At 35.0% G+C, this 27,774-nt stretch overlaps 1 protein-coding gene across 6 annotated transcripts in view; it reads right to left on the minus strand.

Annotated features, from left to right (window-relative positions):
* Window positions 1–12,632: 12,632 nt before the first annotated feature.
* Window positions 12,633–27,774, minus strand: part of TMEM196 (transmembrane protein 196) — a 51,806-nt gene continuing 36,664 nt past the window's right edge. For 3 of the 6 annotated variants that reach the window (XM_025993168.2, XM_025993167.2, XM_072764505.1), the window contains exons 2-5: window positions 22,401–22,457; window positions 19,329–19,583; window positions 18,089–18,162; window positions 12,633–15,433 (exon numbers count right to left, since the gene is read on the minus strand). In XM_025993168.2, coding sequence (XP_025848953.1) covers window positions 15,427–15,433; window positions 18,089–18,162; window positions 19,329–19,583; window positions 22,401–22,457 — 393 coding nt within the window. In that variant the 3' untranslated portion in view covers window positions 12,633–15,426. The remainder of the gene's footprint in view (window positions 15,434–18,088; window positions 18,163–19,328; window positions 19,584–22,400; window positions 22,458–27,774) is intronic. The other 3 variants (XM_025993169.2, XM_072764506.1, XM_025993171.2) reach the window with 1 other exon arrangement.

A 27,774-nucleotide genomic window follows, 5' to 3' on the forward strand; every position in this document is an offset into this window, starting at 1 on the left:
ACAAATAATGAACTTTAAAATTTTAGGGCATGTATTTCCTGCAGGGAATGCAATCCTAAAATGCAGCCCAGATGCCTCAACTGCGAGACATCTGAAAATCAACCCATCATCTCTCTCTCCCGTCTGGATTCTCTGCTCAGCCTGTAACAACTAACTCAAGAGATCTTACCACTTTCCAGATGGCTCAGCTCAGCTGGTCCCCGAGGAGCCTCTCTTGTACCCTCAAATATCCAGTCGGCCCCATGGCTTGTGGGGTCCACGGCGGAAACATCGGTCTACTGGGGATACTTCTGTCTGTCCTCACTTCCCAAATCGCAGAAAAGTGCCTGTGGAAGCTTAGCCCTGATGGTCAAGAGGACCCCTGGGAGCCCCTTCTCCCAAACACAAATAGAACCATGACTTGTTCCCATGGGCGCCCCAGGTTTCTCAGGGTAACACAGACTCCTTAATATGGCTAAGTTACTTACAAGACCGTATAGGGATCTGCTGCCAGCCCCGGAGTCCCATTTATCACAATCCCCACTTTACCTTTTCTGCTAGCCACCACCCGAGTTCATTGATTCCCTTTCACCTTGCTCCCTCTCTTTTCCATCACTTTCTGCTCCCTGGGAAAATAGTTAACTTCTCTCATAGGAGAACACTACTCGTGTGTCAAATTTTAGATTTGGCATTCTCTTCTTTTGCAGTTTACCACCACCCCCCTCCACATCCGTGCCCCCATCTAATCCAAGATGGGGGATTAGTCTCCCCGATTTTGGTGAATTACCACCATCAAGCCCTTGTTTTTATGTTAATTTTATATCATTTGCCTATTTGTCTCCCTGTTCCTTCTTAGACTCCAAGCTCACTAAGGCAGGGACCAGGATAACTGTCTTTTTCACCACTGCAACCCCTTATGACTCAAAACAAAACAGCCAATGCATGGGAATTGAATGAATGAATGAATGAATGAAATAACAGGCTATAAAAAGCTCAAAGTCTAATGGGGAAATAGAATCTAAACATAAATATACAACAGGATTACACTGCATAAATGCCAAGAGAAATGCATAGCAGTTAGTGAGGTAACTTCTAACACACCTCCACCTCCCCAAGGTATTGCAAAAAAAGTCTCTAAGCCTCTCTCAACTTGTTTTCTGCCTGTTATAATAACGTACCTACCCTGCTCAATGGGAAGAAAGTTCAAATAAGATAAGTGAAAAACATTTTCTCTAGTAGTCTTTGATTTCAAATTCAGCGTAAGATGATAATGGGATGAAACTGCTCCCAAAGCCCAGTGATAAATGTGAGCCCATGAGTAGGAAATGTAACAGCCTTTACCCGGATTTGATTGCAAAGTCCTGCAACAGTCCTATGCAGGACCCCTTTGTTTAGTGTTCTCAGCTTTGGCTAAATATCAAAATCACCTGAAGAGCTTTAAAATCTTATGCTTTAACAGCGTCTCCAGACCACTTAATCAAAACTTCTTCCTGCAGTCAAGGTGCATGTAGATGGTCTGCAGGTGAATTGAATGAAAACAATTTGTCCAGAGCAATTTAGTCAAAACAAGCTGGACATCAAGACAATTTAGTCACAATGAACTTATTTGAAATCAACTACACCAGAAATTATTTTTCACAAATTTTAAATATGGGATAGTTTTATGACCCTTTGTGTGCTCATAGGAGATTTGCTTGTTTGATTTTGAAAATTGTTTTCTACTTTTTTAGTTTTTTAAAGTTCTGGCTTGATTGTTAGCTGCTACCCACGATCTGCATGATTTGGAAGCGTGAAAAGGTGATTTAGCCTACATGTAAATGTTCACTGTTATGGAGTTAGTTTACCAAATGAACCTGTTTCATCTATTACCCAGAGAAGAAGAAGAAAAGAAGTACAGTGAGATTCCTCCCACCTATCTCCCACTGCACACAAATTCACAAAGTTTACTTGATCAAGGGCCTGTAATTGAACCATACCATTTTCTTTTTGCCTAAAATTTGATCAAAGTGGCACAGGAAGTCAGGCATTGGTGATCGCTGTCCCACAAAAAAACCCTGTCAAGTCAAAGTAAAGCATGTGCTAAGAAAACCTCTTTTCTACAAGGAGAAGAGAGAAGTTTGGACGTGACTTAGTCTGCATGTCCACTGATCCTACGAAAAAAGAGAGAAAAGTGTCCCTGAAACTCTCTGTATCCTTTTCTTACCATTGACCTTTTCCTCTCCAACATGCGTACGTGCACACACACACACACACACACAATATTATGTTTCTGTTCCTCACAATCATTAAATCCCTGGAGCAATATAAATGTGCAATAATTGGTAGTTTGCCGAAATAAATCACAAAGTAATTTGTGTCATATGCTCTGATTTTTATGGAAAATATGCACATTTATACGGTTAGAAAAGAATCTGGATGTATAAATACCATGTGTTAATATTAGTTATCTCTTGAGAGTGAGTTAATGGCTTTCTAAAATTGTGTGAATTTTCATATACTGTAATGAATGTGCATTGTTTTTATAGTTTTAGAAAGTAGAAACTTAATGAAGGAAAGGATTCCTATTGTTGATGTTTTGGTTGTTATAAGATATCCTCAATTTTTCAGTTTAATATAGTGCAAGGTGAGGAGCCTGAGTGCTAAAGTTACATTATTTGAGTCTGAATCCTGGCTCTGCCAGTTACTAACTGTGTAACATTACTAGGCAAGTTCTTACTTTTTAAAGAAAAAAATGTGAAATTATTAGAGTAGACTTTACTGAAGAAATGGAATTAGCAAGTTTGAACTATGTATAAAGATTTCCATAAAATAGTTTTATATAAAGGGCAGTGCAAGTAAAAATATCATTGCATTAATTGGCTTTTGCTGCATAACAAACCATTCTCAAATTTGGTGGCTTTAATAACAATCATTAATCCAGTTCCTAATTCTGTGAATACAAATTTGGACTGGGCTCAGCTGGACTCACTCAAGCATCTGTAGTCAGGTGTGGGTGGCTCCATGTGTCTCATCCTCCAGCAGGCTAGAGTAGGTTTGCTTTCCTGGCAGCTGTGCATGTTTCTGAGCGAGAGAGGGTGTGAGAGAAAACAAAATCTCTTGCCTAGACTCTAGAACATAGCGCAATCCAAGGCATGAAATGCTTATGATCTCAAGTACTTTGTCCTTTGCCTAAGAAAGGATCTGCTACTTCTGTCCTATACCAAATGTGCACTGGAAATCCCTAAACGTTCCCCACCCCCCAACAATAGAGTAATAATAGTCTTGACAAGAAAAGTTTCATCACCTTTATGCATTATTTGTTTCAAATTGTTGGAATGAGTGATTTCATCAACATCACAACCACCACCACGATCATGATCATCATACCTAAACTTTATGGCAAAACTGCCAGGCACTGCGATAAGTGCTTTATACAAATCACCAACACAGAATCTTTATATACTTACTACAATTATTATATATTTTTACAAATGGGAAAACTATAATATAGGGAAGATTTTAAAATGTTGGCCCCATGAAGGTAACAATCCTATCTGTATTGTAAAAAGCTGGAAACCTAGTTAGTGCCTAGCGCATATTTCTTGAATGAGCAAATCAATGAGCTTTCCAAGGATACACAGCTGCTAATCAAGGAATTTAACCCAGGCGTGACTCATTCCATAGCTCATGCTTTGGATCACTAAAAATCCTCACTTTTCCTATACACGTGGCCAAAGATTATAAAGGAAGAAATTTTAAGAGTTAAGAAAATGAGTGCTTATTTTAATTAGCCTTTGCCTAAAAGCAAATGGGAAAGCAAGAATCAGAAAAACTGGTAAGTACTAGTCCTTTCTAACAGGCTTGGAAAGGTGTCAAAGAATTACCAGTTTAGGCCAAAGTGTGAGGGCTCGGAGTCTTGCAGAAAGTATTTCACAGTATGGCATGGCTGGTAGAAGCCAGGTGCTAGCATCTGGTGATATGGGTGTCACTTTTGGCTCTGTAATTTGGCTAGTCTTTTTAGACTTCAACTTCCTAATCTGTATGGTAGAAGTATAATGATATGGAGAAGCTCTGTGGAGTAAATGAGATAATGGTAGTGTCATACTAAGCACAGTGACTGGCCCATAGTAAATGTTAAATAATATGTCCTTTTTGGAGTCCATGATGAACACATCGATTGGAATATTCTTGGTTCAGCCTGATGAAGGCTGTAAAGCTGAAGTAGGGAGCAGGAGGTTATAACTGCCTTGAATGAAGAGCAAGGCAGGGCCCTGGACCTAAGAGGAAAATTCTTGTAAGAGTATGAATAAAAACTGGAGAATAACTTGGCCTCATCTCTGGGAATGAACTTTTGGTTTTGGTGTTATTAGCATGATTAATTTTAGCTCCTCTTTCGATGTACTACCCTTATAAGCAATTTATATACACAAACATTTGATTCAACTTAAAACAATGAAAGATTTCAATATACTACCTTCTTAAAATATTTTGATAAAATTTGCTCTAGATAAGAACTATGTTTACTGAGATACGAACTTGCAATCTTGATGTTTTTTTAAAAAATTATTTATTTATTTCAGAGAACAGGTAAGTGGGGAGAGGGACAGAGGGGGAGAGAGAGAGAGAAAATCTCAAGCAGACTCCATACTGAGTTAAAAGCCCATCATGGAGCTTGATGTCATGACCTGAACTGAAATCCAGAATCTGAGCTACTCACGTGCCCCTGCAATTTCTTTTGTCAGTAGGAAGGATTAAAATGTCTTCAGTACAGGGCAGCCCAGGTGGCTCAGCAGTTTAGCTCTGTCTTCAGCCCGGGACATGACCCTGGGGTCCCAGGATCGGGTCCCGCATCAGGCTTCCTGCATGGAGCCTGTTTCTCTCTCTGCCTTCTCTGTCTCTCATCAATAAATAAATAAAATCTTTAAAAAATATAAAAAAATAAAATGTCTTCAGTACAAACTAATCGTTTGAAATAAATATGTTTAATTTGGGAATATGTTTAATTTGGGAATAGTTTTTTGGGGGGGAGGCGGGAAACACATGTATAAAATTTGCCTAATGGGTTTTGAAAATGAAGAAAACAAAAGTCTGAACAAGATACTAATGTATCAATCAGCTATTGGTTGACGCTGACTGCATGTGATTCACAAATGTGTCAGCAGATGGCAACTGTGAGCTTTCAATTTCTAAGTTTTGCTTTAGCCTAAAGTACTGCAGGAATGGCAAGAATCAAGGCACTTCCATATGAATGGTTGGTTTTTAACCTATAATCCTTCAAAAATGGACTTGGCATCAATTTTTAACTCTGAACGTTCTTTCTACCTACTTATGAGATTGCTGAACTAACAAATGTACACTGTGCTTACATTGAGGAAAAACAATAGTAGACATATTTTATTGAATATACTAGATTTTACATTTTGCAAACTATAGCTGTTGCTGAAAATACATGGAAATGAAGTCATTCAAATGCATCTGTTTGTAAGTTAAGGCACAACTGCTTTTAATAAGGCTGTGTTTTATTCGTAGTGAAACTCTGCGCCATGTATTTAATGAAGTTGAAACTAACAGTTGAAAGCTTGTTTTTCAGAGAACTGTTTTCTCCAAATAAGCAGAATTCTGTCTCTGCAGAAACCTGGGCTCAAGGTCAACTGATATGGCTCCAGCCTATGAAAAAACAAGATCCTGCATTCCTTACCCGAGATAAGTAACCCAAGACCCCATCCATTTTTATACTGGCTCTCGAAGCATGCCCCTAGTCTCTTCTCCTTGTCCTAAGATAACTTCCTGACATGAGGGGCTAAATTTTGCCTTGCTAGTGTTAAGTCTCCACCCCAGGAATGTTTGTTACATATGTTTGCTCAATGCACATTCTCCATCTTTCTTCATGAATAGTCATCAGATTTACTGCCCTTTTCATCAATAGGTATGGAATCTCAACCCCCATGATTATAAAAAAATTTGTTCTCTCCCCCTTCAGGGAAGTGGATTTAAGTTCTGTGTCTCCTGGTTTGGCTGCCTCTCAAATAAAACCCTTTCCTTGCTACATACCTGGTGTTTCAGTGATTGGCTTTACTGTGTATCCATCGGGAAGGGAGATATGGGTTTGGTTACAGTAGTCCTTAAAGTCAGGTCCCTGGGTGTCTTCAGCATCACCTGAAATGTGGTTAGAAATGCAAATCTCAGGCCCCACCCTAGGTTTACTGAATTAGAACTCTGGAGGTGGCACTCAGCAATCTGTTTACCAAGCCCTCCAAGTGATTATAATACCTGGGAAGTTTGAGAACCAGGACCTTAAAAGAAACTTGAAATACGGGATGGAGATTCTGAACTGATCATTTTTTATTTAGGTATAATTGACATAAATGCAGTAATAATTAACAATGTAGTTGATTATTTCTTTCATATGATTTAGTGTTCACACACAGTAAAGTTTGCAAAATAAGGAACATAAAATAGCACACAATTTACATAGACTCAGAGAGGTAAAATGCCATTACTTAATTTCCACACATTTCTTAAACTGAATGAAAAATTTCAGTTTATGTACCCTTCTAGATTTACTAAAAGGGATAATATTATGGTAAATTATATGTTGGAATTTAACCAACAAATTAAAATTACATCAAAATATGATTATTTCCAAGGAGTATAGAACAATCTTTAGGAAGCTAAATAGTTTCCTATTAAAAGGGTGTTACTCTTATTTGTATTAACACATGGGCATATTCCATTCTTTCTCAGGCATAGTTAAATTGTCCTGCAATTCCGTTACTGAAATAAGGGGTATAACCACTTAAATTAACAACAAATTCACCCGGGCCACATTTTCATTTGTAAATAAGAGAAAGTATGCAAAAATTGTTTATCACTGTGATAATTTTATCCTAAATACTTCTTTGCCTCAATTACCTTCCTACCTAATTTTTTTTAGTAATTTTTGTACTAATTCAGAATTTTTTTTTAAATTCAGAATTTCTAAAGAACACATAAACTACTGATTCCCATGAAGAGGCAGTGTTTACTCAACTTCAGTCTAGAGGCAAACTTTCTTCTTGTTAATGTATGAATAGTTTTTACAGTGTTAGTAAATGGATTATTTGTAAATCACATTAGGTACTTTTGAGGGAAATAAAAGAGCAAAAAAACCCATAAGTAATCATTGTATTCTTACTCTCTCTAACAATGGAATTGTGTCTTTCTCACTTTTGTGGTAATCAGATGCAATAATGTGCAAACACCCTGATGTTTATGCTTGGATTTTATCTCTTGGCCGTAGTATAGATGCTTTGATTATTACCTAGAATTTTTGTGTTAGAATTCAATAAATATATACATGGGTAGTTTAAACCTGAACTTTAAAATGTAGACTTTCATAAAATCATACTAATTTTCAGCTCCACTTACCTGGGGTTACAAGTATCTATCTAGGTATCAATTATTAGCAGGAAGGCAACTACATACCCTTTGGATGAAAGATTCTAGTTAAAATTAGGATTGTTTTAAATAGTAAAATGAACATAATACTCTCTAGCTCCATCCATGTTGTTACAAATGGCAATATTTCATCCTTTTTTATAGCTGAATAATATGGTAGAATAAATACATATATTTATCTGCTTTTGTACAGCTGAATAATATGGTGGATAAATACATATATATTTATCTACCATATATATCCCATTATATATATTTACCACAACTTATTTTTTTTTTATTCACATACACTTGAGTTACTTCCATAATTTGACTACTGTAAATAATATTGCTATAAACATAAGGGTGCATGTATCCCTTTGAATTAGTATTTTTGTATTTTGGGGGTAAATATCCAGTAGCATAATTAGTGAAATAAGTCAATCAGAGAAAGACAAATACCATATGATTTCACTCATATGTGGAATTTAAGAAACAAAACAAATGAGCAAGGGAGAAAGAGAGAGGGAGAAGGTGAGAGAGAGAAAGAGAAAACAAGAAACAGACTCTTAACTATAGAGAACAAACTGATGGTTACCAGATGGTAAGTGGGTGGGGAGATGGGAGAAATAAATGTTGGGAGTTGAGGAGTGCACTTTTCCTGGTGAACACTGGATAATATATGTGATGTATGGAATTGTGTGAAATTCCAAAATTCCATGTTTGGAATTTGATGTATGGAATTGAGTCACTATTTTATATACCTGAAAATAATACAACACTGCATGTTAACTATATTGGAATTAAACTTTTTTTTTAAAGAAAAAAAACAATAAAATAGTTTGTATGTGTGAGTACCTATGTAATCTTGAAAGTCTTGGTTAGGAAGGAATAAAGGAGGTATAAGATGGGGTGGGGCTACTTTCTGAAGCTGTGATGTCATCTTTATATAATTTACTGTCCTTTTATGAAAACTAGAGTTAGTATTTCTTTTAAGGCCCTAGTTCCTTCCCAACTAGACTTTACTGCAGCAGAGTTTCAACATCTTTTGAAAGGTTTTTTAATCCAAGGAATCTAGCCAGTAAAATCAACCATGGTGCTTGCAAGAATACCTATTGACATTCCCCTTTACTTCCATCTGCCTTTAGCTCACTGCAGAACAAAAATAGGAAACGACTTCCTTTTTTCTTTGACTATTACCCTAAAATTGTAGTTGAATCAACCACCTGCTGGCTGCAGAGTTTGCGTGGGTGTGAATTCACAGATCCTTGACACTAAATACATTCCAAAGAATGTGATATGGGAAGTTTGAGGTTGGAAAGTAGATAAAAATGAAATTTAGACACAGTACATTTTGATACACAATTTACTCTCAAGTCATTAAATACTTGCTTATTAATGAATCATATGCTAGACTCCCTCTTATGGTCACAGGGTGCTCTTAATATCTCTATGCTTTGGAAATTATTACAATAATGGATTCATCTTTATCCAGTGGCAAAGGGGACTTTCCCAGTTGTGAAAGAATGCAACAGCAAACAGAATTTTATAAGGGAAGATACTACATAAAAGCCACAATTTGTCAATAAAATAAAAATCCAGAACTCCAAGATTCACACTGAGAGGAGTATTCCTAGTCGAGAAGGATCAATGACTAATGAAAGCATCCCTTGTATCTCACTTTCTCTTGACGTTTCTTGTGATCCCTGCTGTCATGCATATATCGACTTTAGTGTGACACATACAGGGTTAGCTCCCTTGAATAAAACCTCTTCCTCTAATGATCTTGGCACAGATAAGTAAGTTAAGCTAGAGATTTAAAAGAAGAAAAAGACAACTACTACAAGAAATGAACATATCTGATAATAAAGGCAAAATTTTGTCATGACAAAATTCATTTTTTTTCTATAGCTTACTGATCTAATCCCCTGATGAAACCCAGGGGGAATATAATCTTGCCTCAGTTTCTTAGTTAAAGCTCCCTGCCTGTTTCCAAAGACCTCGTATAGATTTTCCAACCTTTTTACATTCAAGTTATGGAGAGCTCCTGTTTTCTCTTTAGTTATCTGGGATCCTTTTTTTGCATTCCTAGTTCCATTTGGAGCACATGCCTGTTTGCTTGTGACTAACATTTGTGTTGAGGCTGCTTTTGTCACTACCTGCCACTGGCTTGGTGACCAAGGCTGGACTTCACCAGCTGGCTCAGGGGTAGGGAGTCCTGTTAAACAAACCCGAGTGCCTAGAGTGAAGTGAGTAGCTGTAGTGGTCAAAACTTGGCAACTACAGAGATAATGTCTCAGGTTGGAGTGCAGGAACCAGAAACGGAAATCAAAGCACCACCACAGAACCAGAAATTTGGATCTGAAATCAAAAGAAGCTGAACAAATAAAGAGCAGTGGTTCCTATATGATAGAGTTGTGGTTTTATAAACTTACGGGTGTATAAATTGCAAGATTTGGTTGAATGGCTCTATGATTCATGGGTACAGCAAGAAATGACCTTACTTTTCAGATGAAATATTAATAATGTCTTACCACATTATCCACATTTCATATTAAATAAATTATATTAATATGATAGAGGAATATTTACATTTATAGACAATGCACATTATAATAACGCTTGATGTTTTTCAACTGCTGCACTGCCATCCTTTTTGCTGATAGATGGCAACAGGCTAATATTAATACTACTTATTCTCAAAAAAAAAAAAAAAAAAATACTACTTATTCTCTTGTGACTTGGAGACAGTCTTTTTTCCAGCAATTTGTTTTATTTTAGAAGACCTAGGGCCCTTTTAAATCAAATTAAAATTTTAAAATTCTTTTTTCTCAGATATTGATGCAGAAGTATTAGTATAATTAAAAGATAGAAAAGACCCAGAAGTCCAGATATCAAAAGGCATTTTAGATATTAATGAATGGAGTGGACATCTAAGCACAGGGTCCTTAGAGTACATTTATATAAGACTGAGTGTTACCTCTTTCCTGTCTGACTTACAATGAGGAACAGTGAGGGGTGGTAGATCCCTTCCTGCAACCCCCAATGAAGGAAACTGTAGCTTTTCTTTCCTGAGCAATGGTCTTAAAGAGCCCAAGGGGTATCTTCCAGCCCTCCATCAGGATGCTGTGAAATGACATTTCTGTCTTAATGAGTAGGTGAGGACAAATAGCCTGATTAATAACAAGGAACAGTCATGAGTCCTGATTCCTTGAGGTTAATAGAACACTTGCTGAAAATGTGACAAGATTTTAGGATTTTCTGTGAAGCTTCAGCCAAATTCTAGAGTGTCTCTGGCAATTTCCAGTAACACAATACACTTTGGCTTTTGGAATAGGGCTTGCAATGTATTATGTGGCTAAGAGAGTAGAGTCTTAGGGTGTTAATGAAGAAAAACTTCAAAAATCAATAGTCCCTACTTGATGTGAAGGAAAGTTTAAAGATGGAACCTAGTTCTTAAAGATTTCCAGGTAAATGAAAGCTGTGTGCCTATAACTAGTTAAATGCATACAATATTGAACTATTAAAATATTGAATCAATTTGTTTAGATCTAGAGTTTGACTTTTTACAATATATTTCTTGGGAAATACATTCCTAATAAAAGGCTTTTGTATTCAGTAAATATTTTTCCTGCTAATAGGAGTAAAAAAACAAAACCAACAAGAACCAAAAAACTTTAGTGTAATTTTATGAGGCACCCACATTTCAAGCAATTTCTGAATTGGTTTCCTCTTCTCTGAGTAACTCACAACCTGTGATTTATGGTTTTAGAATAATTGAATTTCTTGGCTGTCACACACTTTGAGTAAGAAATATTACATAAGTTTCCAGAAAAAAAATGATTTAAGGAAGACAAGAGTGAAGTGATGCCAAGTTCTAAAACTTTATTTGGAAACTGTGTTCTAACCAAATGGTACTAAAGATGCTCAATCTAAATTTCTGAAACATGTTTGCTAAATAATCTTTGAAAATGTAGCCTTGGACATACAGTTTCTAAACATGCCACGCTTGAGCTCAAGTCAGTGAAAAAAGTGGAGGGCCGCATATTGTTCTCACCTTCCCAAGCATAAGAAATGCAGAGTTTTTCATTGATGCATGGTAATAGGCTGAGTAAATTTCTTCAAAAATAGAAGTTACACAACATCTCATTTTACCTGTCAAACATAAAATATTTAGTTATTTAGTGGAATGTTTCCGTGAACAGAATTTTTTAAACATGAAACCTCTAGCAACTTTTCGACTTTATTATGGATTTGGCCTACACTGCATTTTTGCTAGTTTTTCCTAGTCCATGGATTTAACTGGTCCATCAACTTTAAATTCCATGGAGAGTTTACTAATTTTTTTCACATATTTTATTATAATGATAATTGGTTGACTGAGGGTTGAGGACAGTTTTCCTCTCTGTGGTTTTGACTAGCATTGTCTGATAGGATGTTCTGAGGTGATGTTGTCCATATGTGGCTATTCAGCACTTGGAATGTGGCTAGCTCAGTTCAACTGAGAAACTGAATATTTAATATTTTTTTGATTAATTTATATATATATGCTTAACCACACGTGGTTAGGTTAGTGGCTACTGTATCAGATAATATAGGTAGATCTTAGAACAGTGAGTTTATGACCCTGAGCAATTCAAGTCTACATTTGTAAAAAACATTAATATTGGCCAGTCTGGATTGTGTTCAAGGGTTATTCTCAGTGGTTCTAGGTTAGGAATCAATACTTACCTGCCAAAAAGATAGGTGAAAATTTGTTAGGACACTTCTGTTTGCTATGCCTGCAGTATCTTCCTGACATTTAGTACATGGGAGATCAAAGATGCTTAATGGCCTAAGATGCATAGGACAGTCTGCACAATGAATTACTGTCCACCCCAAATGCCAGTAACAATTATTTGACAAATATAAGGACAGCAGAGTTCTCTGAATATTGTGGTTTCATCTGTGAGATCTCCCACAACTTCAGTCCTATCGCTAAATCCGTCTCCTATAAAGTGTATCTTATGAACGCCTGCCTCCAAGGGACCTCACTTTCTCACATTCATTTTGTCCTGCATCATCAACCACTCCCTCTCTACATTTGAACACACTTTAATCTCTTCTATCTCAGACAAAACCCTTTCTGAATTCCATATCCTCTAGCTGGCACTCTCTCTGTCTCTTCACTCACAGCATCCTGTCCCCTGCCAATCTCAGAACATAGCAGGAGAAATTATTTTTTTCTATCATGATGAAAAGAGAGGTCACAACATATGTAGTTTCAAAGCACACCATTTTATTATATAGACATATCAATAGAGTCATCATACCATGTTCCACTTCTAAACAATTGTATATGTGTTTGTGTGTGCACACACATATACATATATGTTTAAAAATTTCAAAGCAGAGTCCACTTTTATTCTTTTATGCTTATTATAACTTTACCTTTGTGTAGCTAGTCTTTACAGCACACCACCACAGTAGTTTCACATATGTTTTCCTAATTTACTTTCCCCCAAAGGTAGGCTCATACTAAAAGTGTAAAGTAGTCACTTAAAATATTCTAATTCATAGTTTGATTTATTGTGAAAAATAAATTTTCAAGTACTTGAACAATGTCTTCCAACTTCCCCTACTAATCTCAGAAAGAATCACTATACATCCTAAATAAATCCCTCTAAATAACTGAGCCCTGAAAATATTGGGTTAAAATAACTACATTTAAAGACATATCTATACCGTTATATACACTGTAGACTATTTGGATAATTGTAATGGTTGCATCTCTTCTTAACTCTATATCAAAGCAGTGATATGCCTACTTTTGTCCTTTGATGGGTGATTTCATAAATTATTTCAAAAGGCATTGAAACATATTACTGATGTACTAGAACTCTGTATTATACAAATATGTCTACAAAGAAACACCACCTAAAATTAGAGTCAGTGGTTATCCCTTCAGTACAAAACTACATCCTTGCATAAACTCAGTAGAGTCATATATATATACAAAATGTCTGCATTGTATAGTTTAGATTTTCAGTGATAAAGATTATGTCTGTGGCATCAAAAGAACTGTGATAATTCTGATTCACTATTTGAGGTTGCATTTATGGGCAACTTCTGTAATCTGGATAATGAAGTTTTTCATATGAGTTAGGAGACTTCAAATGCTACACCAAACAACCATAGTCCAGCTATTTCTTTTGACTATATATGGCTAGAATTTTTTTATGAGTTGACTTAAATAGGGTAGGTGATGATCATGTTGCTTTAAAACTAGAAGAACTTCAGATTTCTGTTAACTAGAATTATTATTTTGTTATCAAAATTAAAACCCACATTTTGTTTCTAAATTATAACATGTTCTCCTCCTGAATATTAAAGGTTGAATCTACCTGTCGTTCAATAAGTAACTCATAAAAATGACTCAAAAATAGATAAGCCTTAGGGAAAAATAAAAGCATACAATACAGTGAGAATTACATATTTTAAAATATTAGATTTCTTTATCTGTTACCGGAGGTTGTGTTCTCATAAATATTTTTAAAGACCATGCTATTTTCTTGCCTATTCATAATGTCATGAATTGCTATTTTAACATTTCATTATGGAAGAGAAGGATTGAATCTAGCTATATAAATGTAAGCCTATGTTTTGTATTTCCTTCTACAAAAAAAAAACTCTTTTAGATTCTTTGGGTATATATATTTATTCTTAAAAGTGGTCTTTTTGTATTATTTCATGTAAATTAAAATTTTTAAATTTAAATTAAATTCTAGCAAAATGAATTGTAACTTTAACTTTGGGACATACATCATTTGTCCTTTTATATAATTTAATTGGGTTGTAAAGTGTTTGAAATGTAAGTATCATGAATAATCACAAGTCATTATGTCAATTTTTGTAAATGTGTAAGCATGTGATTTAAAGTTATGCTTATAAATCAGTATTAATCATTGTTATTACATAAATACCATAATAGTAAAATAGTCAAATAAGTAATCTACCTTTATACTACACTATTCAGATCACTCAATTCCATAAATATCAGTCACAATGATATTTACACACAGCATATATAATAAAAAGAATAAAAATGAACAAATTTAGTAGAAATCAAACGTGATTTTGTGGGGATAGAAAAGCCTTGGAAAAAATGCTTTCCCAACTCTTTGGGAATAGAATTTTAGTAATACCCCAAAAGCATTACAATTTCTTTTCAACTACCTATTTACATTCATGAATGCTATAAATATATGCTGTATATATTTTCTATATTTACAGTCTATATACACACATACACACATATTTTATTCTTAGGCTCATTCATAAACATGCAGATCAATCTGCACGGTATAATCAAAACATATTTATTTTCCTTAAGTGATATTCATTTATAACTTTTCACCCTTGTGCAAAAATGCAAAAATATGATACAGATTAGTATTGTCTCTCTAAAAAAAAATTCTTTTTTATATGTCAGGGTTTTTGTCATTTACAAATAAATTATGAAATATAGTTCATTCACAAATTGGAAATAATTATGTTTTTACAACAAGGCATTACTGAGGTCTTGAATTGTGGTATTCTTGAAGCCATTGTCTTTAAAAACAAAGACATTGATAAGTTATTGTTATTCTTGATATTCGCACTTTTGATTATTTATATGAAATATGTCATTACAAATCTAATACTCATGCTAGTGAAATACTGTGTTTATAGAATATGAGACTTTCTGTTTATTCCTTTTTTTTTCCTGAAAAGTCTTTAGAATAATCTGGAAAGTCTGTTCAAATTACTGCACCAGAACATTTCAGGAAAGTTCTCACCCAATATAAAAAGCTGAAGAAATAAGTGAGGCAAAACTGAGGGAGAATGTTTATATTGGGTGCTCACAAGAGATAATAGCAAATGCAAGAACTGTTTTAATTTTATCCCCTAGTCCTTTGGTATTTCCTTTCCTCATGAAAATCCTAAAAAAAAAAAAAAGTACGGTTCTTTAAAATATTGATTATACTCTTCCATTAAATATCAGTTGTGGTCCTCCATTGCTCATGTTGTCTGTCATTTCCTGTTAGGAAAATAAGATGAATTAGTTAACATTTACTTCCAGAGTAAGATATTGACTTGGTTAATGGGTTTGCAAAACATAAACTTCAAGCTACTGAAAAACTTGCTGAGTTTTGGGGAAGGACGAGGATTGATACTGTTGTTGCATTTGAGAAAATGAAATTTCATGGCATCTTGGAGCACATGAAAATGCTGAAATGACAGTCTGTTAGACCAAAGTCTTCTACACATAAAAATAGTTCAATCTGTGCCTAGTCCCCTGAGTCTCCCCTTTTATTTCTCAACTTTATTTTGGAAAGACCTCACCTAGAAAGAAGAAGATGGTTAAATGCCTACATTTCCCCCCCTTGCATTGGCTTCTCTGCTGAGCATATCAACAAAGTGCCAACATATTCTGGGAGTTACCTCATTCTACAGAAAAATGTGTGGCCTTTTTGCAAAGAACTGAAATAGGCCCACAGGCGATCACTGCTTACATGTAACAGTGGATTACAAATAAATCAGGGTGGGAAAGATTGGCTTTCATGACAGTATCACTCATACAGTAAAAAAACCCAACCAAACAAATAAAAGCTCTTAATATGTTTCTTAAGGGATCAATTACTAGGATATTAATAAGGAAAACTATATGGAAATCAAATGAAAACTTAGAAAGGATGAACTGATAAAAGTTTCATTTGCAATTTTAGAAAATGTTAATTTATGAAAAATTTAGATGTTTTGAATTCATATATTTTATTGAACGTTAAATTCCTCCCTAAACATTAAAGGGTAATAAGATGTGAAGCCCATTCACATTTATAATGGTCAGTACACCATATTATAAATAATATTTAGGCAAAAATATCTAAAAATCTTTCATCCTTGAACAAGCCTTTTTGCAAAAGTGTGGTAAAGAAAATTCAAATCAAAATTATTGCTCATTTATCTCAAGCCTATCAGTTTATATTTGATTTCTGTTTGGGAGAATTAGGAATGTTTGCTTTTGTAAACTTTAGAAATTCTTCCAAATATTTATTTGAAAAATGAAAAGGTATCCATGTCTTATTTTGACTATATTCTCTTTGAAAATTCAATATAGGAGATAAAATAGAATAAAGATGCTTGTTCCTTGTTTTGACTGGTTTGGAAATTTCCTTAGAAGGAGGATCCATGAGGGACTGGAAGGTAAAAATTGGCCTGGTCACTGAGCTTTGTTTTTGAAAACATTATTGTTTTTTGAAAGTTGTGGAGATTCTTCCAAGGAAATTCTGAGAAAGGAGACTATTTGCACTGGAGACTTGTTCTCCTTTCACATCAAGATCTGTCTTTCCAGGCAGAGCTTGCCCCTTCTAGGCCCTAGGGAGTTATCTCACACCTGAGTATCCATTATATCTCCCCAGTAAGATGCCAAGGAATGACAAGAAAAAGCCTAGAAACTCAAACTCCTTTAGTGTAAAAACTCTGACAGAAGGCGAAGGTCCTTTGCCACCAGCTGCCTGTTTCTATGGCCCAGCAATGGCTCAGTGACTGGCTCTGCTAGATGTGCACATGGCAAAAGTGTAGAAACATAGTAGGGTTGTCAGGCTGAGGTTAAGTTTATAGGTAAGAAACCTGATTTGAGGTTTCATTCAAGAACTCACTGTGGGTGGCAAGATAAATAGAAACAATTCTTCAAAAATGATTTTTAACAAAATTATTCATATAGCTTTTCTATTCTTCATACTAGTACAAAAACAATTTTCTAGTGAATTTATAGAAGTAAGATTCTTACGTGCTTGTTCTTCTCCTAAAATAAATTTGCATCAAAAATTAGCTTAAAAACCATAAACATTAATGTATAATATTTTATTATAGAATTAAGAAAAAAAATCCAGTTTTTAAAAATCTTACAAAGAAAAGCATTTTCTTAGCTAAATTCACACTACTATGGACACAGCAAAATCATAGGAGAAAACACAAAAATTAGATTTTAAATGTATTAGTATTTTCAGTTTATTTGCAAATAGGCATGTCCAATTTACATAAAGAATATTCTCTAAATTTACACAGGACCAAATGTGACTATTTGCAAGTGGGTATACTTTCTGCCATTGGGCCATAGTATCAGTGTGACTTTCTACATTTTCAATTATATTGTATAGCCAAAGTGAGAGTGGTGAAGATTTTTAGCAATCCAAAATATAATAAATAAATTTGAAATTTATCACATAAGATAATATTATAAAAAGATGGCTTTCATAAAGCATTTTTACTGTATTAGTGTCAAACTTAATGTTGTCTGCTCATGCAATTTTGGCACGAGGAAGATACAGTCTGTCTTTATCAGACACACCTATTCTTAAAAACAAAACTCTGGTCTGTGAATGATGGTATTGAGTCAGAATCATGATATAGCAGAAAATAAAGGAGTCATGAATCATCCAAACAGAAATGTGTTTGGATGTTTATAGGAGGTTGAATATTTTAAATACTCAACCAACTTTCAAGCTGCAAGACTCTGCCATGTAGGTTTATGTTGGTCCTCAAAAGCAGTTCTCATGAAAGTGCTACTTTGAGGAACAACAAACATCACAGCATCAGTCCAGACTGATCTGCTGACATCATGGCTTCCTACAAGAGGCATTGCTTCCTGCAGTGACATTACAACATGGTAACTCCCTAGAAATCAGCGTACCTTGTAGGTAACTCTGGTGTCGGGGGCACCACCGGGCAGCTGGGCAAGTCGGTAATTTCAATAGCCCTCAATCTCTAATATAAATATAACAATCATATAATAAATATTGCACAAACATATACACAAAAAACTAAATCACAGTAGTATAAAAATAGAGCACAAAAGAGTCACTATCCAAATATGTAATGGTAATCTATTTTTAACAACCCATTTCTTTAAATTACCAGTCCTGCTAATTGTGCTATAAAACTTTTTTTGAAGAACATGTGTACATCTGTTTCACATTGATTTTTTTCATGGAACAATTTAAGAATATCTATTCTCTTTATTTGAATGTATTGATTGCATACAAAATGGAAACATAAAACTATAGAATAAATATTTTTGCTTCAAAAGAACATTATAAAGAAATATGCAGTTGTAACTCATGCTACTCTGTCTTCTATCCTGTGGTTATGCAGTTTTATTTTCATGGTATCAAGTGAAATATCGTGTGGTCATTATCTTAGCTGGTTTATTTTACAGATGTTTTATCTTTTCCTTCATAGATCCAGTAACAGGAACTGAATTAAGAAATACGGACAAAATGTAATAGAAACACAGCTCACTATATCATTTGTCCTCCAAGCAATAAATGTTACTCCCTGTTTGAATGAGTTTCATGAAACAATTATGCAAGAATACTATTTAAAATATAGGCAAAGCTACCCAAATATGCATGAAGTTTAGATGAGAATTTAATGAAGCCTTATGTGGATTGTACTATCTGCACTGTTAGTGCAGGCTTTTTGCTGTCTTATTAAAAGGTCCTTTTATGCTTCCAAATCTAATTTACATAATCAAATGCATCTACTTACAAGCACAAGAGGTGAGCTAGAAAGGAGAATTCATCAGATTTCTAAAACTGGCATTATTGAGTTGAGAGAGTATTTAGTTTATATGTTTTTCCTCAGCACAGTACATAAAAATCCATATTTATAAGGTATTCAATATTTTATGAAATGCTATTTTAGGAATGGTGTTTTTGTATAGCTAGAGAGCTATGAAATTGTTGAAAATAGGTGTACCCAAAATAGCAGAGAAAAAAATAATAAAGAATTCTATTCTTAGCCCAATAGGGCCCAACTTTTATAAAACTCAATTCCTCAAGTTCTCTCCTAGAGCTGCAAGTTGATTGACCATGATTTGACTGCAGTCTTCATCACATGCTAGCAGTGAGTGAAAAAGGTATAAAACTCACTTTTTCAGCCATTTCATGAGAGTGGTGCAGCGAATGCTCCCTTTCTGAGAACATCCTCCTCTGTTCGTAGCTGGCTAGTCGACAAGTGAGCCAGGAAGACAGGGTGCAACCACCGATCCCAATGCATGCAAGGGACATGGAGGCGAGATGCAGAGGGTAGAGAGAAGAGGTCTTCTTTGTCACTGCCCGAAGAAACTGAAAATTCAGGATGCCCCCAATGAGTCCACAGATGCAGCAGGCAGAAAAAAGGATCATCTGATAAGAAAAAGAAAGGGAATGTCAAAATTGAGGAAGCAAAGCTGACCAGAACACAGTGCGCTGTCCTGTGGCACCTCTAGGATGGCAGAGCTGTATTAAAGAGAAGGGGCTTTGGGTGCTTCCTGGAGGACAGGAGCTATCCTTTCTGTGTTTCTGTGCAATCTGACTCAATGGTGAGAGAGCTGACCACAGTGTTTCAGAATTAATAATTGACTGTATGAAGGCCAGGGATAGATCTTTCAAAAATCCTAAAATAAGCAATATTTATCTTCAAGGTAGATTCAGATTTCAATAATATTTACTCACTAGCTATCATGCGCTTACTACACTAGGAGCTTGAACACATAGCTCAATTAACCCAACCAGCAAACCTCAGAGAGAAGTTATAATATACATTTTGGACAATGAACAGTGAGCAGGTAAACACTCAAGTTGAGGGACTGAATCCAGATTTTCTGACTCCAAATCCAGTTTCACTATGTTAATGCTCCTATCACATGTCTTCTCATTGAACTATCACGAGTTCCACCAAACTTCCGATCTTTATATTTCTCTAGCTAAGTGAGCTTGGGGAATCTGGTTACTTCTCTTTTTCATACCTAGGAGTTTGTGTATCTAGTTCCCCAAAGGAGAATTTAGGGATTCCTTGTGAGCTGGCCCATTCTATTACATTTTTTTGTTACTCTGTAGCACCACAGTGAAGAATACACAATAGACATTACAAAAATACAGAATGGTTGGTTTGGGGAAACACAGGATGTGCCTTTGCTTTTGATCCAATTATTGGTTTGATTTGGATCTCTGTTAAGAGACCGTGAGTGTTTAATTCTACCTAAATATTATAAATTTAACTGAATATTACAAAAGCTTTAATGATTTTATTTTGTATTTGCATTTAGTATAAATTCCCGTGGGGGCTTTCCTTATATTTTATAGTGTGATACTAATTTAATTATCTACACCTATTTCCATTTTTCTCCTGAACATGGTCTCCACTCCAGTTCTCTCTCTTTGCCAATCCTACAGCTTGTTCATTCCCATCTCAATGATATTTTCCATTTCCTGGAAATGATTTTGCTTCTTTCATGGACTCCTAGACAGAAGGCCCAAAGGGAGTCCTAACTTCTTCAGAAAGCCTTCCTGGATTTGATTGTCTCCTTTGGCATAATTCCATAGGGAAAACAGCTGTAAAACTCAATTTAGCATTTAATTTTACATTATCAGGAACTATTTGCTGTAGACAGTTGAGTTTAACAAGCATTTATTGAGCACCTAGCATCTGTTAGGCCCTGAGTGAGGCAGGTGTTGGCATAATATTTGCAGGTGGGATATTGAAGGTAATTAGGTCAGGAAGGTAGAGTCCTCATAAATGGGGTCAGTGCCTTTTTGAAAGATTCTAGAGAGTTCTCATTCCCCTTTGCCACATGAAGACACAATCAAACATTTGCAACCTGGAGGAGAACCTTACCAGAACCCAATTACACTAATCTGGGCCCACCCTCTATCACTGTGAGTAATAAATTTCTGTTGTTTGTAAGTCACCCAGTCTATGGTACTTTGTTATAACAGCCCAGATAGATGAAGACATCTCCCCTCTCTTCCTTTCCCCCTCACTGATTCCCTTTCTCCTCTCTCTCCCTCCCTATTTTCTTCTACCTCCCTCATTTTTTCTATCTTTGACTTCTCTTTTCTTCTCTCTCTCTCTCTCTCTTTGTCTTTCTTTCTTCTAAGTGCCAAGAAATTGTTATTATACAGCCATAAAGACTCTGGTAAAATAAAAGTAGAGAGAGAATGAAGGCCATGTATAAAAAGTGATGGAAGATTCATAGATGCAAATTACAAGCCTCCAGAAATTTGTATCTAATGGTTTCCTTTTATGTAAGTTTAAAAAAATACATCTCACATGTCTAAAGCAATGGGTGCTTCATTTTTTTGTCACAATAGGTATTCTCACAAAAAAAGATATAATTTCAGAAAAAAGTAGTTAAACAGAAATAATTCTCCCATCCCTGCCCTCCTCAGATAACTGGCCTCCCCCTGGAAAGCTCTTTTTAGACTCAAAGACCACTTTCTAGGGTCCAAGTGTAGTATTAATTTTGTCAACTTATAAAGGTCTATGATCTTTCCTTTTACACACAACAAAATAATGTTTTTTCCTTCTTTTGAACTCTCAAAAAAATGTCACAGAGGGAAGTGGAGAATCTACCCTTCAGCATACGGCAGTTCTACTCCAGCCATTATCAGAGGTAACAGGGAGCATGTTCCATACCCTGGAAACCCATGATAGTACTGTAAAACATCTGAAAACACTTACGTTTGCATTCACAGTAATAAAATAAAATTAAATAAAAAATCATTGGGAATTAACTGTAACTATAACAACACAGCTGTTTTGCTGCATTGCAAAATTGACTTCACAGTCAAAGCCAGTAATCCATAGGCCAAGTTCCACATTTAAACAGTTAAATTTCCCATGAACTCAAGCCATGTCTTTTTTAGCTTACTGAAGGATTCATGTGAATGTCTGGGCGTCTTTAAACTGGAAAAGTGGAGATTGTCAACCACAGCAGTCATTATGAGTTGCATATTCATGCATTTGAGTGTATCAAAGCTTTTCTTTCTTTTTCTTTTGCCATGGTCTCTAATAATCTTGATTGTTTTTTAAATGAAAAAGCCAGTATTTATTTGTCGGTCCTCTTTTCATCCTCAATGAGTAACATTCTCTATGTGAAAGTTGGCTTGTCATCATTTCCATTTTCGCGTTCCTACATTTCAAATGCTTCAATGCAAAATATAAACAAGGCAGAAACTTACGACAAGTCCAGATTTTTTTTTGGCGCACAATATTCCACATATGCCACAAAGAAGAAACTGAAAGGGAAAAGAATAAAAATTATTCCATATTCAAAGATAAGAAAACCGCTAGTTTTTAGCTTATAGCTCACTCATGACACTTGCTCCAGGGAAGCTTGAAAATTTTATATTCCCATCAAAAGCCGGAAAGAAAAATACCTCATTCTAGAATAGTAAGAAATAAAAATGCTAACTTTAGTGAAAATTTGTTCTTTGCAAGGTTGATATAGGTAATTGTGGGACTTAAGCAAAACCTGAGTCAGTTTTATGCCAGGCAAATTATGAAGTAAATAAATTTAGAGTTTTATTCCGCCTATTTTCTTTCACTGTCTTCTCATCCCTTTCTACTTTCTTAAGGAGAGAAGTAGTGTGATACATTCATTCAGAATTGACTTTTAAGCAATTAGAAATCAGTGGGCTTTACTACAGGGAGTGAATCTCATGTAAACAAAAAGATAAGGCTGAAAGGGAGGTGTTCTTTAGAGACATTCTTTGTACCTCTCAAACTATGTCAAGTAAAATGGTGACATCTTTGTTCCCCCAGAAATATGGTCCTTGTAGATACATTGGAAGAACTCAAGGAAATGAAGCTATTAATGGCATGTCATTTCTTGTAAATAAGCACTTTGGTGACAAAATTGCTTTGCAAAGCAGATGCATCAAAAAGTCTACCAATGATGCACTATTAGATATTTTGGTTATTGGAAAGTGATAAATCATTTAACTTGGTTAGAAACATTTAGGGATATTTGAATGCACATTTATACATACATCTGGCTGGAAGCAAACCATAAAAAAAACAAAAGCCCACTAAGGGCTTTCAGACTAACAAATAAAGCTTTGAATGCAGTTAAGTTTATCTTTTTGATTTTCTTTTAAATTGTGCTGTTTCAAGTCAACTAATAATTTAAATGGTTTCAACTAAGTGTTTCACACATATGTATATTTTTAAGTATACACATAAAACTATTCTAAGAATTACCTGAGATAAATAATATGCTTGTGAGAAAGACCAACAAAATTTGATAGAGAAATAATGAATTAGGGAAGTTTACCTTAACAGGAAACTTTCCTTATAAAAAGAACAAAATAATTACAAAGCAGACAATGATGCAGCAAGACAGATAAGAGAACACAAGGATATATAAGAATTTTCTTATAATTAGATGATATTTCAAATTAATGCAAAAAAAGAGTAAGATCCAAAGGAATTAGGACAGTTTATAAACCTCCCCTAATGTCATACACTAAAATGTCAATGAAACAGGTGAATATTTAAGAGTATAAAAAAATAAGTATAGTAACATTCAACAAAGTAAAATATTTATGTAATTTTACAGGAGTGGGAAAGATTTACTAAACATAACAGCAAAGTCACAGACCAAAATGGAAAATATTTATAAATATTAATACATAAAATTATATTTTTATAGTAAAAAGTAACATAACTCTCAAAGGCAAAAAAGAAATTGGGATTATATTTAGAAAGCATATGCAGTCAAGGGTTAACATACCATAGAAATTGATCTAATAAGATAATTTTAATACCTCAAAACCATGAGAAGATAAAAACTCAGAAATTTATAAAACTTGAATATTTGCATGCTTTACTTTTCAGAAGTTTTAACAAGCTACTTCTGAGTAACCATTTGTCACCCTTCCCCCACTTTGTGTCCTGGTCTAGATGAACTTGTCTTTAAGAGTCCTTCAGGACTCTTCCTAACTTACTGATCCTGTCTCCTATCTACCAAGGCTGTGTTCAGTCCATTCCAGTTTGGACCAGTTGTGTACCTCTCCATCCTTCCAGGCTTCAGATCAAAGCCTCAGCATGTCCTTCTTGCTTGCCTGACTAACCCATTACTCACCCTGAAAGTCCATTTAACCAGAACTCATTCCTGAAATAATTTGAAAGCAATGTAGTTTTGTATTCCTTGGATCTCCTCTGAAATCTATAAACATTGCCATTATTTATTCACAGCCAAGCTTGAGGGGACCTCTGGAGTTTTAGCCGAGTTCTCCTTCCCAGCCACTTGGTTAAAACATCTAGGTGGTAATAAAATTGCTTCCTTCCATGGTCCACTAAGGAAAGGAAGTTCAGGGCTTGGGAGGGGGAAAGAGAGACTATGAGGGCAATCAAACAATATGTTTCTACTCCCAATCAGGCCTGGAGTGTAAATACATCTCGATAGTTACTTGATAGTCAGGGTATCCAAAATCCACATTTCTTGGAGGAAACTTGTAATCTGAGAAAAAACTTACCCATGTAATCCACCCTATATAAAAGCACAGAATTTTTAAAGAGTCTTTAAGGGATGCTAGCTAAAATTCAGCTGTCACAGTTTATAGAGAAGTGTAAAAGAAGCACAAAAAAAGCAGTAAATGATCTTTTAGTTTCACCGGCTATCTGTATCCCAAGTGAGAGCACTGGATGGGATCTTAAAAGATGACTTAATTCAGTCCTTGCAGTTTTGCATGTGGGGGAAGGTCCAAATAGGCTTAGTGCCTCAAGGTCACTCATCAAGGTCACAAATCACATAATTTAAGGCTCCTATTAGTGTCGAGGGTAATTTATTTCTAAAAACGTAATGAAATGCTCTTCAAAAGGATTTTTCAGTTCTAATACAGTGCGTTATACTAGCAAATCCAACCAGAAGTGATTGGTGAACACCTAGTCATGTATAATTACTCTCTTTGACCCTGCCATTGTTAATTTTTGTTGTAATGAGAATGATTATAAGATAATCAGTTGAATTACAGTCTACAGTTAAGTGTATCCTATTATATAGGGAATTTGTTATATTTCAAAATACTTTTTTTTTGCTCAATATCACTTTATTAAGGATGCTAAGCATTTATACCACATTATGAAAAAAGTGAAAAAAATCTGTTTACAAAAGTAAAATTCATGGCTGGAGGTATACATTATCTGAATTAGATATACAACTTTATATGAGAAAATATAATTTTATTTCTGAGAAGATGGGCTATTTAAACCCAGGGAGAGTTATTTCCTTTGCTTTTACTACAAAGTTGTATAAATGAAGTGATCCAATGATAGGAAGTGGAACTATATAATGAAACTAGTTAGCCCTCCAAGTGGAATTCATTTGATTCCAATTTAGATTAAATTCAATAGATAACTAAGGTGTGACTTTTTGTAGGATGAAAGGGAGAATAATAGAAATAGCATTCTATATTTTGAATGGATTTTCTTCATGAAAGGTCTATGGAGCCTTCTGCTTTAGTTAAGATGCAGAAAGAACAAAGATGCCATTCCCACTTAAACAATACGCAAAAGCAGAAAAACTAATAGATTGATAACTTTAAGAACCCATCAGAATGCTGAGGTCCAAGACAATAAAATAACTGCAATTCAAAGAGGAATAAGGCCCTCGGAAGAAATTCTGGTTACACAAAGTATGTCATTTGTTGCAGAGACAGGAAGAGGGAACAAGGGTTGTCGCATAAATGGGTATGTGGGGAGGCAAGGGAGGTGGTGCATAGCTCTGCTCTGTCCTTAGGCCTTCTTTCTTATGAAGCACATGTTTAAGCCCTTGGCCAAGGGGTAGCAAAGTCTATTATTTCCAGGATATATGCAAATATGGATTGCAACTCTAACTAGAGGAAACAGAAAAAGATATCTGCACCAAACATAATCACTGCAATAGTACAATCAGTTCCTCACTAGAATGACTCTGCCTTTTGTACTAACAGCCTAAAAGAATTTATCAAGATATAAATACAAGATTCTGAAAAAAAGTACATTTGAACTTTTGACATCCAGTCAAATTCTCATTCACACAAGAGATTATAAAAAAGACAAGATCATTTGGACAGAAGCACTGTGGTGGGCTGAATTATGGTTTTCCAAAGAGATGTGTGTCCTAATCCCCAGAATCCATGAATGCTGACTTTATATGGAAAAAAAAAGGGGAGGGGGCTTTGCAAATGTGATTAAATTAAGAAGCTCAATATGACACTATTGTGCATTGTCCAGGTAGGCCCTAAATATAATCACAAGAGTCCTTTAAAAGGAAGACAAGAAGGTCAAAAGACACAAGTTCCAAGAAGGCATAAAGAGACACAGAGAAAAAGATCTGAAGGAGTCATACGGCTGGCTTTGAAGGGAGAGGAGATCTGTGAGGCCGAAGATATAGGCAGCTTCTGTGAGCTAGGAATGGATTCTCCCCTGTGGCCTCCAAAAGGAATCTAGCCCCACAGACCTATTTTAGATTTCTGGCCCCCAGAACTTCCAGAGAATAAATGTCTGTTGTTTTAAGCCACAATGTTTGTGGCAATTTGTTCTAGCAGCAAGGGAAACTAACACAGGCTCTGAAACGTCTGACATGAGACACTCTACAGGCACCACTAGAAACTGTTCAGGAAAAGAAACCGAGAAAGCCATAGGATAAGAAAGAAATGTAGTAGAAAGAAACACAAAAGAAAACAAAACATTGTATTTGGATTGAAAAGTATTGATTGGAAAAATTACCATCTGTTTAGAATGAATATCCCAGGTGATTTTACCATGGGAGATGGTGAGGTGCAGGTAAAGAAGACTTAAGTAGTGTTCTAAAACTCATATCATTTAGCACATAACAGAAGAGCTGACTAGTTCTAGATAGTTTTTAGACAGAAAAATACAACTTTAAATTTGTGCATTGATATAGAGACAGAGAAAATAAAAATAAAGAGAAAAATACAATTTGACAGTAAAGATTGAACCAAGAGATATCAGAGAAGTTAAAAATTAATGAGAGGAAATAAAGTGAAACTATAAAATAAGTTAGAATAAATAATTCAATATTATAAGCAATCACACTACATGTGAATGTATTCAATTTCCCTAATAAGAGGGAAAAACAGAAAGGAAAAAACAGTCTACTAGGAAAGGAATTTGTTTAAAGATCCCTAAAATAAATAAATGAATGAAAACGTCTTCTTTCCTTCTGCTTTTCTCTCTCTGTGTCTCTCTCTGTTTCTCTCTCAGCACTGACCAAGATGCCCATTAATAAATTCTTTATTAGGATTTTTTTCTGTCCAAGGAAGTTTATTTTGGAAAGACTAAGAGTGAAAAAGGCTATTGAAGAATTTTTCAATTTTAAATTGTGAGTGGAAAATGTTGAAACCATGATTGTAATGGAAGCAGATAAAAACAATAGCCAGAAGAACAAACAAGTGTGGGGTGAGGGGGTTTTATGAAAGATGGTGGGTCGACCTTGTTTTAAGAGAACTTATTAACATTTTTGCCACACCACATTTAACCACCTTAGATGAAATAATTTTCACTGAAATTTACTAGTCATTACATAAAATATACATACTAGAAAGTAGA

Source organism: Vulpes vulpes, chromosome 7 (assembly GCF_048418805.1).
Source record: "Vulpes vulpes isolate BD-2025 chromosome 7, VulVul3, whole genome shotgun sequence".
NCBI classification, from domain to species: Eukaryota; Metazoa; Chordata; class Mammalia; order Carnivora; family Canidae; genus Vulpes; species Vulpes vulpes.